This window comes from Acanthisitta chloris, unplaced genomic scaffold, assembly GCF_000695815.1.
Source record: "Acanthisitta chloris isolate BGI_N310 unplaced genomic scaffold, ASM69581v1 scaffold20279, whole genome shotgun sequence".
NCBI classification, from domain to species: domain Eukaryota; kingdom Metazoa; phylum Chordata; class Aves; order Passeriformes; family Acanthisittidae; genus Acanthisitta; species Acanthisitta chloris.
The window spans coordinates 49,902-63,813 of record NW_008691106.1 but is presented as its reverse complement, the minus strand read 5'-3'; the positions used below and the strand labels follow the sequence as shown (position 1 = coordinate 63,813).

Genomic DNA, 13,912 nt, shown 5'->3' with positions numbered 1-13,912 from the left:
CCTGCTACATGGATACATCACTTGGGTGGGAAGAATGCATCAATTCATTCCTTTACTGGCCACAGACTGTGGCAAAAGTAGTTAAACAGGATTCCCAAAGCAGCTCAATAGGGACCCTGGGACCCTGATGCTGCTCATACAAGAAGATGAAGAAGCTGCAGAACAGGCACCCAAAAACTGAATGACCTCAGGTTTGTCCTTTGGAAGATGTGGAGCAGCCTGTGAGCAGCCAGCCCCAAGCACCACTTCAAGGCCTTGCACATCTCTTGCTGGTTTAATCCTCTGCATGGTTAAAATGGAATCAAAAATGAACTTGGCTCATATTTATTTACTTTAATCTGCTAATTGCAGATTGGACTAGTTTTCCCAGCTCTGGTTCACTCAGAAGTAAATCATGAAATACTGTGCACACTGAGCTACTGCTTATTTCAGGAAGGCTTTGGACACCTTTGCTGGGATTGCTGGAGGGAGAAGGTACCACACAGCTCAGGATGAGTGCCAGGACCCAGCCTGGGTCCCTGTCAGTAAATCAGCAGGGATTATCCCAGGTGACATCCCTTTAGCCTGTTGCACCCAGTACTGCAGTCATGGAACACACTGAGCCATGGACTGGCACACACTGGATCCAGAGCTAGAGCTGAGCTCTGCCAGGACTTGGGGCAGGATGCCCACCAGCCTGCAATCCAGAGGTCTGCTGGAAACCAGTCTGCTTCCCAGGACAAAGTGGAGCAGAGCAAGACTGTAAGCAGCTCTGGCTGCCACAGCCTGTGGCAGAGTCCTGCACCCAAGCAAGGTGTGTGCCCTAGCCCAGGATGGGTTTGCTCAACCCAAGGAGTGCAAGCAGTGGGTCCTGAACGCCACTGTGAAATTCTAGTTAGTGCTGCCAAGGCAAAGAGGAGAGAGCAGCTGTTGATGTTGGAGTGTGTGCTGTTAGTTCAGCAGTCTACTCTGTTAAATAATTCAGTTTTAACAGCTGCAGATACTGTGATTAATTGGAAAGGCTGGGCAGCTCAGGATGCTGCAGAAGCTGTTTGATCTTGGAGGCTGGGCCTGGAATGAAAGGAGGATTGCTCTAAGTGGGGACTAAAAGGTGATCACTCTATTTCTTATGTCACTACTACTTCTTCCTAAGAAACCATGAAGCCAAGTTCATTTCCAGAGCAGCTGCAGTGTGTCCACAAGCTCCTGTTTGTCCTGAGCTCTCCTGCTCTCACCATAACACAGCCTTGGCAGCCCTGAAGGCCATGAAGCTGGAAACTCCCAAGAACAAGGATCTTCCTGTCTCCTTCCTTGGAAGATGAGCTACTCTATCAACACCAGCAAGTTGGGAACTGCTGGGTTCACCTGAAGTAGCTCTGATGTGCATTCTCCATTTATGCCCAGGTGTCCTCACACTGCCAGGGCTGTTTCCCAAAGCAGCCACTAGCTGTCAGCAGCAGCTTTGCAGCCACCAAGGCACCGGGGCCAAAGATATTCCCCAAGAAACGTGTCCTAGCAAGACCATTTCCACTGCCAGCTGAACTGGGAATGGCTGATAGGGATATTTCCCCATGATAACCATCAGGTTGACAAGTGTTTGCCAGCATGCTCACCCTGTGGAAGTTTTTCAGTTTGGGAGGAGGACTGTCACGGAGTCTCTTCATTGCCTGGACTGGAGAATCACTGAAGTAGGGAGGTTCTCCATCCACCATCTCTATCACCATGATGCCCAGGGACCAGATATCCACCTGTGGGAGCCAATGTCACATCAATACACAGTTCAGAGCAGCAGGTCCTTGCTTTGTTGCCTTCACAAAGACTACACCAACCCAACCCATGACAAATGGTACACTGATGCCCTCAGGCTCCTTGCAACAGTTTAACAAACAGCTTTGCACCCAGGACTGAGCCTCACTGGTGTTGCAACAAGTAAAGGTCTGTAAGTAACTGCTTGTGCTAAGCCTGGTTGGTTTGTGAACAAAACTAATCAGCCTGCTGCCACCGGCCCAGAATTCCAGAGCTGCCATCTCTGCCTTCCCTGGGGTGAGCCCCTGGGAGCTCACATCCCCTCCCCTCCCTTTATGGCACTGATCCCTATCGTGTCACAGGCTGCTCCTTGCTCACATCTGTCCACACCACAGCAGGCACAAGCCTAGGCCAAGCTTCAAGTGTAAGAATAGACTAAGTTTACACCTCGTTCCTGGAAGCAGAACCATCTGTTTTTCTACTGATTTAGGAAATACTGATATCATCACAGCCACAGCTGGGTTTATATTTTAAATGGATTCTAGGGGCTCTTGCTGGAAAAGCCAATAGTTACTTTTCTGTATCACTTCAGAACACTATTTGCTTGACCCCCCCCCGGTATTAGGGAGGTGGTTCCTTACCTCGGTGGTGTATGGTATCCTTGCAATAACTTCTGGAGCCATCCAGTAGGGAGTACCCACCAGAGACTTCCTTTTAGGTACATCTTTACTGATCTGAGCACAGAAGCCAAAATCTGAGAGTTTGACCTGTACAAAGAAAAGAGCAAACCAACCTTAAAAATAAACCTTAAATAAGGTGGAGGGAAACACTGTACACAAAGGCAACAAAGGACAGTAAGAAGACAAGGTGCAAACAAGGTATTGGGAACAGAAATGAGAGACAAAAGCTGCAGCAGCAGCAGCAAGGAAACAATTTGTCTGAGGAAACATACCCTCCCATCCAGCGTCAGAAGAATGGAGTCACTCTTGATGTCTCTGTGAATGACCCCCTGAGAGTGGAGATATGTCAGAGCCTGCAGCACCGACTCACACACTGTGGCAATCTGCTCCTCGTTTAGCCTGGAATCAAAGGCAGAGGAGTCACCTGCACTGTCTGGGCCGTGGGCAGTGCTCATTCATGGGGGTACAGTGCAATTCTGAAGTCCAGCTGCAGATATTTTGAACTCTTACAACCATTACTCTCTCACCTTAACAATTCTCCAATGTCTGTTCCTGTGGAAAACATTTTTGACTTGATGGTTGGCAATTTTAAACTTTTTGTAAGTTTAATACGGAGAAACTGCATTTTAAACCCTGTACCTAAATTCATTCTGCAAGATGCTGCTTCAAGCAGTTCTGCCAGGCAGGACTGCTGCCTGGTGCCAAGGTGCTGCAGTGACTGGTGAGACAGCTCTTTTGTAAGCAAAGACAGTTCACAAGGCTTATTGTGCAACTTTATCCACAAAACATCCTAACATATCTTTTGATAGCAAATATAGGGATCCTTCAGGTGTTTCCTGCAGCCACACTTTGGGTACACTCACACCTACCTAAAGGTAGTACAGGGATTTTAGCACTCTGTTAGCACATGGAGTATGAGCACTAAGAATCTTATCTTTAGAAGCTCTTGCTGCATGGAATAGCGACACAAAAACCTTCATGATCAAATGAAAATGGTAGGAATGTGAATTCTCCCTGTACCTGGGGACAGTGACAGCTCTCTGCACTATAAAAAGAGATACACTTTCAGCCTGTCACGTATGGAATTTGGTTTCAGTCAAGTGACTACACAGTGTAAAACAGATTACTAGAGGATTACCTCACCCCTGGAGATGCAAATCACTTATCCCCCCTCAGCAAATGTTTAATGACTGGAGCAAGGGTATATTCCTCTCTGGGTAAAACTGATCAAGGCTTGCAGCTTACTTCTGATCAATGTTATGGTTATAACAGATCCTGTTTCCACCGTGTGGAAAAACAAGCATTCATTAACAGGTTCAAAGGAAGCTTCATACAACAAACCTAGGCTGAGGTCCCACCATGGAATTCAGTCTCACTGCTGGATGTAAACACATAGGCCCTTCATAAACCTCTTCAGCATTTTTATCTGTAGTGCAAATACCAGCCAAGAGCTACAAAGAGTTTCACTGGGGCTGCAATAGTAACTCAGCACTCCTCAGGATGAAACGTTGGTTCTCACCCCCAAGATGCCTCTGAGCTCAATACTGGAGGGCTGCCCAGCTGAGACTCCAGGACACCCCTTCGAGGTGGGGCTGTGGAGGCCACACAGGACAGTGTGGATTTTGAGGCCTCCCAGACACATCACAGATGTGCTTCCACAGGACAGAACCCAACAGAGCAAGACACATGCCTTAAATCCACCACAGAGCTAGTCCAAGCATGTAAGTGAGCTAAAGGTATACTATGATTTTTAAAAACTAAACACAATTCGTGTCAGCAATACTACCTAATTGTAATCCAAATACGATCCCAAGGCTTCAAAGAAAGGAAAGCTCATCCTACAGACTCTCTTGGTCAGTCTTTCCATTGACGTTCCCTGTACCAGTTTACAGCCTCACGGGACTGCTCAGAAGCAGAGAAAGGTGCTCCAGGGTCATGGGTAAGACACAATCATCATAACTGCATCACCAGGACACCTTGTGAGAGTGACTCCAAAGGCCATTTGAGAACAGCTTCTGTGCCCTACAGAAACCCTTTGGGCATTAATGAATATGAAGTGGTGTGGATAAGGAATCAAATTTAGGAGAGTGTCCAGTAGTTGCTATCTTTAGGCAATGAAATTTGGGAAGGAGTCCAGATCTCAAGGCTCTGCTGCACTTCTCCAGAGGAGTTAGTGAGGTTGAATTTGTGGCGAAGGTTGCACCACTAAAAACTATTTCTGTATGCTCTTTAATACCTATTCAATGAACTCCTTGGCCAGGTTTCAACAGATATAGTAAACAACTCTTTTTATGAGTATTACGTTTTACAGGGAAGGTCATCAAGGAGATGAATAGTGGGTATCTAAAGGGATCAGTATAGTAAATTAGGTGCCTTCTACATCAGAGGTGTTAGCACATATTTCAAATGGATAACAATTATAGAGTGCAGAAGTTTCAGGGCACTGAAAACACACAATTTCCGAGGGAAACTGTTCTTCCCATAAATCCCCCCTCTGCCATTCTTGGCTGTCAGGTAGGAACACAAGTATTGATGTTTTGAATTTTGCTTCGTACCTGATCTGAGACACAATGTCTGTGAGGGCTCCCCCCTGCAGGAACTCCATCAGCACCCAGAGCTCCTCTCCCACAAGGTAGCTCTTGTACATCTCCACCACGTTGACATGTTGATAGTCCCTCATTATCACCACCTGTAAAACCACAGTGCACAAATGACCACCACAAAATTACTCACAACACTTCATCTTACCCAACAAAGTGAGCACACACAGCCCTATGAGTACAACGCAGCAGCCTCCATCTCCCCAGCAATTCTTCTTCTAGGTACAAGCATAATTCTACTGCCAGGAAGATGTCTCCTGCTCTTCCTTCCTTTAGCCACGCTCAGTGCTCCCATGGTGGACAGCAGAACCCATCACCACACTCACCTCATTAAAGAGGAGCTCCCGGCGCTGCTGTTTCCTCAGATCCATCATTTTCACAGCCACCTGCCGCCCCGAGTGCTTCTCCCGAGCGATGCACACGATGCCTGTGGACCCTTCCCCAATCTTGACATAGTTCTCCAGCATTGCCCGGGGATCCCCCTGGTCCACGACCATCCTGAGGGCAGCCTTGAACTGCTCGTGGGTCACCACCACCGGGTCCTCGCTGGCCAGTGGCCCTTTCCCAGCAGAGTCCTGGGGAAGGTGGAGGTTGCTGGAACTCGTCTGGGTCTGCCGGTTCCTGGGGGACCCTGCTGGTGAAGGTCTGCCTGGTGGCACTGCCACTGCCTTCTCTGCTGTTGGGGATTTCTGGGGGGTCCCAGCTTCTGAAATCATCCTGGGGAAATCAGATGCAGGCTGGTCTGGTGGGAGAGACTGGGCTTTGGCTGCAGGGCTGTGGGGGGACCCCCACTGCTGGGGCCTGAAGAAAGCATTAGGCTTCAAGAAGAGCAAAGTGGGAGAGAGAAAAAGTGATGGTTGGATTAACAAACAGAAGAAAGTGTCAAGAATCAGTTTTGTGTCATCCCACTCTGCCCTAGCACATCTCGTAGCAGACTGGAGTCAAGAGCTCCAGGTACGCCCGACACATGCTGGGAAAGCCACACAGACACAGATAGTCAAGAATCCCTTAGGGAATGGGTGCTATACTTCAGGGACCTCCAGACTGAGGCAGTTTAAAGGTAACCTTTTCCATGCATATACTTGAAAAACACCAAACCCCAAAACCCACAGAAAAACAAACCCATCTGCTAAAAAGCATTCCAGCCTTGCCACCAAAACTCAGGGGCAACCTGTGCTGCAGAGAATTTGAAAATCCTTTATCCCTCTGTGCCTCTGATCTTCCTCTGTATAAAAGGAAAGAGGATTCATGCCAAGGCTGTAAATCACTTTGATGTCTTGGCCTAATTCCCTTTGGGTAATTACACTCTGCCTACTGAAAACTCTCTCTGCACTTTCCACTGGTACCTGCAGAGCATTCCTGTCAATCAGGCACGGAATTAGCCCACTGCTTTGGGAAAAGCACGGGGATCCAGGACAGCTGGGGGCAACCAGCATGAGACTCCAGCTACACCGAGCCACCTGCCACCTTGCTGGCTCCAAACTGTCCTACAGTGAATTTGGACTAGCAGTACTTGAGGTTTCGGAGACCTCCCACTCAAGTGCCAAGCAGGCCCAACCCCATTTAGCTCATGAGATGTAGTAAGATCACAGCCTGTGGGAATGTGGCTTCAGGATACACATTCCCATGCCAGCACTACACACAGGTCCCCCAAGAAGGATAAATCTTGCTGTGCTAACACTCACCCTGGAAATGCTGATTAATTAAAATTCAACAACATCCAGCAGGTTGAGCATAAAAAACATGATACAGTTGTATGTGTATATGTAAAACATACACACGAAACGTATATAAATATATGCAAAATAATAGTGGATCTGTCAAAGAAGCAACTTCAGAAAGAGCAAAGCCAGTCATTCATATTATAGGGCAAAATAAAAACTTCAAAGCCAAAATCTTTTTCTCTCTCACAATTCAGAGAGATTATTAATAAAGTTAATAATATGGGAATGGGAACTCAGAACTGCCAGTAGAGAATTTTTTACAAGACATTTTCCCTGTCTCAGACAGAAAATAATTGTGTAGGATTTAATTCTATGCACTTCGGGTTTTAATCAAGGATTTTTGGTCAACAGCAGAATCTGCATAAGCCTCACACACACTCACAGGGCTCATTTTCACCACACACAGGCCCTGAACATATGATTTCAGGGCATTGGGGTGCAACTGCCTGACAGGAGCTCCTTACCCACCATGTACCAGCTCCATCCCTGCAGTCCTGTGCAGACATGCTCACAGCAACACAGTATTTATTTCCCAAATCTTGTTTTGTCTCAGGAGAGAGAATAAAAAAAGGCTTTATATAACTCAGAGCAAGCTCACACACATTTGTCTAACCACACACAAGGATTATTTCCTGCTCCTGAGGTTTGACAGCCCCCGTGTACAAGTTTTCGGTCCTGGGACATTCTGAGGTGTCGCTGGCTTTCCCACTCCTTCCCCCCATATCAGCTTGAAAGTAAAAAGCAGTCAACCACTCCATGGTGCCTGTCATGGCATCCCATCCACCTTTCTATTTTCAGCTAGTTGCCTAGGAAAGTGGTGGCTGCTCCATCCCTGGAAGTGTTCCAGGCCAGGTTGGATGGGGCTTGGAGCAAGCTGGGCTAGTGGAAGGTGTCTCTGCCCATGGCAGGGGTGGGACTGGATGGGCTTTAAGGTCTCTTCCAACCCAAACCATTCTGGGATTCCATGATTCAGTTGCATCCCCTGTCTGTTTCACCTGCAATTACTCATCTCTTACACCTCATCATTGCCATCTAAGAGGGACACTCAGGTTTTCATCATCAGAGGCTTAGATAAACAACTACCAGTGATGGCACAGATCCCCTCACTGGAGCAGGGAGATGGACTAGATAGCCCCAAGGTATTTCCTTCTGCTCTCCTCTGACAAGCAGCTGGAGTTCAAACACACCTAAGAACATCCATTCGGCTGTTAACCTTTGCTCCTGCTCATGCAAGTGCTGAGGATAGCAAAGACAGTGGCTAGGGAAGGCAGAAGTGGCCAGTTCAAGGTACTCAGGGACAGGCCTCTACCCAGCATAGATCAGCCCAGAGCCACTGAGACAGCAGCGAGTGAGTTTGTGCTATACAGGAACAGAATTCCTTCAAAATCCCACTCCCTCAGAAAGGGAATCCACTGAGCCCAAAGCCCAGAACCAGCTTTGAAGCACCAGAGAGCTGTGTGAGGACAATGGGTGCTGGGTCAGTTGGGATGGAAGAGAAGCACTGGCTACATTCCCTATCCAGTACCAGGAACCAGAGATTTCCAGCAAGCTTAATGAGAAATGAGTCATCCATTGAGGACAGCTTTCCTGGGGGTGCTGTAGCTCTGAGCTGTCCCATCCTTTCCAAAACCCAACAGTCAGATTTCCTGTGAGAGCACTGTGGGTGCTGATGCAAACCCTCGTGTTGTAGAAGCCTGGCAGATATAGCTATAACCAACATGCTCTCCTGAGGTAGTTCTGGTTTGCACAGGCAGAAGAATCCATTATTAATGGAAATTATAGCAATTTCCCAAATGGCAAAGGCTCATTGATGCCAGTAGAACAGCACTGCAGTTATGCCTTTACCTCAGAGAAGGGCAAAGATTACCAAGTCCTCTCATCCTTCCCAGCCTACACTCCTGTGAGCACAGCTCTGCCAACAATCCCTTCTCCTGGAGATCTGGCTGCCATCCTGAGCTATGGTCCCAGTGTATCCCGTGAGGATCAGGTGGACTACACATTTCCCCTGTCCAAGACTATTTTGATTCCAGCATTAATCATAACAATAACAGATGGCTGCAAAATGTTTGCACTTACATTGGTTCAGCTGCACATGTAACCTCTGGAACTGTAACGGTCAACACAGCACTCAGAAATGGGGAATAACCCTTACCTTGATCTGCAGGGAAGGGCCTGGCTTGTTCGAGGCGCCGGATGAGGGGAACACACTGCGCAGCAGCCTCCTCTTCAGGCTGTTCTCCCGTGATTTGGAGTTGGGGCTGCCCTCCCCCGAGGGCCTGGCGTTGGCTTGTCGCTGAGGCCAGCACTCTTCCGGGCTCTTGGTTCCCACCTCGCTGTCCCCCGGCAGCACCGGCATGTGCTGCAGGCCAGAGCTGCGCTGGAGGCAGCTGCTGTCAGTGCCCTGGAACTCTGAAGGCCCCAGGGACTGGGCTTTAGTCACCATACCGTTGGGATGGGCCTGGCCCTCCAGCCGGGGTTTGTAGTCCGGCCACATGGTCTGCCTCCGCGTCACCTTGGTCCCACCATTGCAATTGAGGTAGTTTCCATATTTGTCTGCCCAGTCTGCTTCAGGACTCTGAAGATACATGTCTGGGGGCCTCTCGTCCCCCAGAAGCCCAAGGGACTGGGCTCTCCTCCTGCTGGTGGGGCTCCTGCCCCTCAGAGTGTTCGAGCTGATGGCAGAAAGCTTCTGGATGTCGTTGAGTAACCCGGAGATGTAGCCTTCCACTTCCACGGTGCTGCCACGCACCACGGTCTGCCAAACACAAGGATGGTGGGAAACAGGGCAGAGTTGTAAGTACTGAGGCTCTGTTATCTTGACAAAGATTAGATTTTGTTTGTCTAGCCAAAGGAGACTCAAGGAGCTCAGGCAAAAAGAGAAATTTCCCTGTCTTTTTTTCATTGTCCTTTACTGAGTGGAAAAGAGGAATCCTTGGGTTACATCCTGCTGCTGGAGCAGCAGTGCTGTCAGCCAGAACAGTCAATTCTGCTGCTGCACTCACATTCTAAAAGACAATATTAGAGCAAAACTGGGATATTTCAACACTCCTGGCTCTCCTGTGCTGAAACTGTGCTGCACTACATCACTAATGCAGACTCAACAAGCTCCTGAGAATATTAGTTCTCAGAAGAAGTTCCAGAACGCTGCAAGCTCGGCTCACGGAACTCACCTTGCTATTCCAACACAAGGTTCATGTCTCCCCTGAAGCACTCTCAGTACTGTTGCAATCAGCCTCCTCTAGTCTGCTTCTCCACAATTTTTGCTAATGCATCTCAGTTCTGACCAGTGCAGGCCACACTGTTCCAACACTGCATCCTCCTCTGCTCTGCCAAGCTATTACAATTAAAAATGATGAACAGAGGGTCACAGCAGCTCACAACTGCCTTGTAAGCAAACGCTGAAGAACAAGGCTTCCATCCAAACAAGCACCAGTTCTATACAAGTAGGACACTTGAAGCTGTCAGTATATTATGTAGTGTTCTACCTTGGGTTTTTTCTGGAACTGAAAAGCTTACAGAAGGCTTTTTTAGTGCTGGGAACCAAAAGGTTTCATTGCTCCACAGAAATTCACAGCATAGGATCACTCCTACACTTTCATGAATCTGTGCCTGAGGAAAGTCCTTCCCTGGAGTGATGGCAATCTCCTGTTTGCTAACTGAGCTCCAGGGATCTTCTAAACATGCTGAATTAATTACACCCAGCCTAATATTTAGCTGGTGCAACTCAGCAGCTCCAGTAATTTCAACAGAATGCCACCACCACGTGCAAACCAGCGCCCGGTTTGCTCAGCGTCTGAGAATGAAAGGCACAGCACAAGACTTTTGTCAAACATGGTGAAGAAAGGACAATCAGACTCATTCCATGGGGGACACACCAGCTGCAGCTGGAAAGTCTGGTCTTAACTCCTACTCCCTCACCACACACACCACTTCCTTCACAGCCCATCTGCTGTCAGGGCACAGTGTGTTGGGGATGAGAACCTTTTTGGTCCAAAATGGACCAAAGTCATTCCAGAAAGGCTTGTGTGTTCTCCAAGAAAGTCTCCAAGAATGTGCTATGGCCTCCCTAGAAAATCCATTCCAGTGCTCTCCTCACCAACTAGTCAAAACTCACTAGAATTAGGCTCAGGTCACTCCTGTTGCACTTATAGTCCATTAAGTCAGCCCTGCTCCCAGGCAGGGAAGATAGGAGTTAGCTGTGCTCTGCTGTGCTTGAAGTCTGCATCAGATTAATGAAGAAACATCCAAATTCGAGCTAGATCCATAGGGAGTGCTCTCAAAATTTAGACATTCTAATGTTAAAATCATAACAGTAACAGAAGGTTGCATGTTTGCAATTCCATGGGTACAGCTGTGTAAGTAACAGAACTGTAAAATCAATGTTGTCCCAACACAAAAACTTTATCTGCAAGGATGAACTTCACAAGCTTTACACACTACGTGTAAAAAAAGGAAAAACTCTGACAGCTGAATCCAGGACTATGTATAAGTGCTTGGCCAATTAGCACTTAAAAAAAAAGATCTTATTGATTGCTATCATTGAACAGGAATTAATTCTAATGGAGATTACCAGAAATACTCAACTATGTAATGCAACCTAAGAGAATATTTGCTCTTGGACTTACTGGGGGAAAAAAAACCCTACAGTGTTAGTTTAAGATTCTTCTCTAGTTTTTAAAGCCTATTGGGTATTCTGTCCTTGTTCTCTTAAGGATTTGCACCTCCTTTCAGCTTCTACCATCCTCAGGTTTAATAAGTCATACATGAAAGTACCAACCAGCATTAGGCTCAGGGCAAACTCCAGGAAATCTCTTCATGCACATTTCTGCTTTGACAATGATGCCTCACACTATTTTTTGAGTATCCTTTGCCTAATACTTGAGAACACTGAGAAGTTTGCTCTGGAAATGCCATCACTGCAGTGCCAGGAGCCTAACTGAAGTCAGGGTACAGGGGAGTGCTATCATTTCCCCATGACCCAAAGCCCCACACCCTGTGATTGATGGAAATTGGGTTGCTTGATGTGATTTGTTCTTGATAAATCCATACTGGCTGCCAGCTATTACCCTGCTATCTCCTTGGAAGTGGCTGCAAATAGATTACTTGCTTATTTGTTCCAGTCTCTTTCTGGGAATAGAAATTATTCTGACTGATCTGCAATTCCTTGAATTTCATTAGGCCCAGCTGACTTGAAAATATGTAACTTCTTAAATAAGTCTAATTTCTGCTCATGTTCTTTCCTTATTCCAGCCTCATTCTCATCGCTTCATGCCCGTGCTAATTGTGTCAGCCCACTGATCACAGTTCATAAAGGCTGCAGAAAAATCATTAAATACTTCAGAATTCTCAGTGTCATCTGTTATTAACATTCTTCCAAAATCAGCAGTGAACAAATCCTTTCCTTCATCCTTCTTGGTGCACTTACGATGTCACCTCAGTGCCCTTTATGTTCTTGGAGAATAACATCTCTTTTTGTGCCTTGGCCTTCCAGTTTTGTTCCTCCATAAATTTCTTTTCTCTTTGCCCTTTATAACTTGACCTAGTTTCCACTCTTCTGAGCAATCCTCCTGCAGTTTAAGCTCATTAGAGAGCTCCTGATCTAACCAAGTTGGTCTCTTATTACACATTTTATCTCTTCTCTGGATTGTGCTCCTATCCTCTACTACATTTTGAACCTCAAAGCACATTCAGGACACCATAAAGCAATACCTCCTGCCTATTTCTTTCACCTGTTCTACCCGAGCAAGTGTTTCCTTTCTAAACCAGCATTCTGCTCCAAGATCCTGATGTGCCATTTAAACTGCAGGTTTGATTTTGTAGTAATGCTTGCATTATACAAAATACAGTCCCATTGAGTCCTCATACTAAGCGTCTGCACGCAAAAAGCTAAATATATTCCTCAGACAGACAACCCTTTTTTACATCCCTCCTAAAATACAAGCAGTAACATCCCTATTTTATAACTTACCTTTCAGTTTTTAGGCCTTTGTATGTTTTTTTTGTAACTGAGAACAAAAACTTCCCACAAGCTACCAAGACCTTAAACACAGTAATTTTATCACCATCTCTCATTTCCTTTTCTAAGAGGTCAGTACAAAGCTGCCTCTCCCCACAGCAGCTCCCTGCTGTCACTTCCAGTCTCCAGATGTCACTGGCAGCAGTCACCTAAACCCACCCATCTACAAGAATCAGCTGTTTCTCCTTCCTGAAGGACTTGCTCTAAGGACATGGTCCAAACTCCTATGCCTCCCTGCCTGATAAAATGCTGGTTTGTAAACCCTCTTAGCCCAAACCCTCAGCTGTCCATGCACAGCAAGACAGTGCTACCCTGATCTCTTCCATTCAGGCTTCCCTGGCAATTGAATTACCAGCCAAATTTTCTCACCCATGAGAACAACAAACCTGCTAAAATGGATTTCTCCATGAATTCTTCTCTTCGGTTCCCTGTACACCAGCTGAACACATCCTAGGTCCTGTCAGCTGCCACAGGAGCTTTCACAGGTCCTGGTCACAGTGACAGGCAGCCAGCTGGTTATTTCAGCAGTGACACTACTGCAGTTCAGGGTACTACCGTCCTTATTGGTGATGGAGTTACTATCACCTGGTGCCATCAAAGCCCAGACCCTGCTCTCCACTGAATTTCATACACTTCCCACCTTTAGTCCCGTTCATGGGGCAATGGAAATGTTGCCTCCACTTGTGCCTCACCAAGGCACAGGACAGAGCAGTCTCCTCTCTTACCTTCATAGGTTGGAGCTGCATCCTCGTGATCCTTGAGGGGTCTACCACCGGCTTGGGGCGTCTCAGCGTGTCCAGAATATTCTGCCATTGTGGGGGCAGACCCACAAACTTGCCCTCCTTTGGGTCAAACGACGTGTGGACACGGTGCTCGAAGTTCTGTGGAGCAGAGATCTCTGGGCGTTTCTTCTTCTTCTTGCGGAACATGGTGCCTGGAGTGGAGAAAGCAATACTGTCAGTGCACGTCCAGGTCTGAAGTGACCCATCAGTAAAAGCACACATCAATTCATTAGTTAATTGCATTGTATTAACAACATTCTCCAGTAAAAAGCACTTTACCAAAAGTTGATCATCTGCTTTTACAGATAAGGGAAGAGGTACCAAGAGGGCAATGGCTGGCCCAGGACCACCTGGCAGGTCCATGGCTGAGCTGGGATTGCTAGTG

At 47.1% G+C, this 13,912-nt stretch overlaps 1 protein-coding gene across 2 annotated transcripts in view; it reads right to left on the bottom strand.

Annotated features, from left to right (window-relative positions):
* The window catches only part of PAK6 (p21 protein (Cdc42/Rac)-activated kinase 6), a 14,163-nt gene extending 489 nt beyond the window's left edge, over positions 1-13,674 (bottom strand). Inside the window, exons 1-7 of one of the 2 annotated variants that reach the window (XM_009082121.1) lie at positions 13,471-13,674; positions 8,882-9,484; positions 5,332-5,823; positions 4,961-5,094; positions 2,678-2,804; positions 2,367-2,492; positions 1,593-1,727 (exon numbers count right to left, since the gene is read on the bottom strand). In XM_009082121.1, the coding sequence (XP_009080369.1) occupies positions 1,593-1,727; positions 2,367-2,492; positions 2,678-2,804; positions 4,961-5,094; positions 5,332-5,823; positions 8,882-9,484; positions 13,471-13,674 (1,821 nt within the window). The remainder of the gene's footprint in view (positions 1-1,592; positions 1,728-2,366; positions 2,493-2,677; positions 2,805-4,960; positions 5,095-5,331; positions 5,824-8,881; positions 9,485-13,470) is intronic. The other variant, XM_009082122.1, reaches the window with a different exon arrangement.
* Positions 13,675-13,912: the final 238 nt, after the last annotated feature.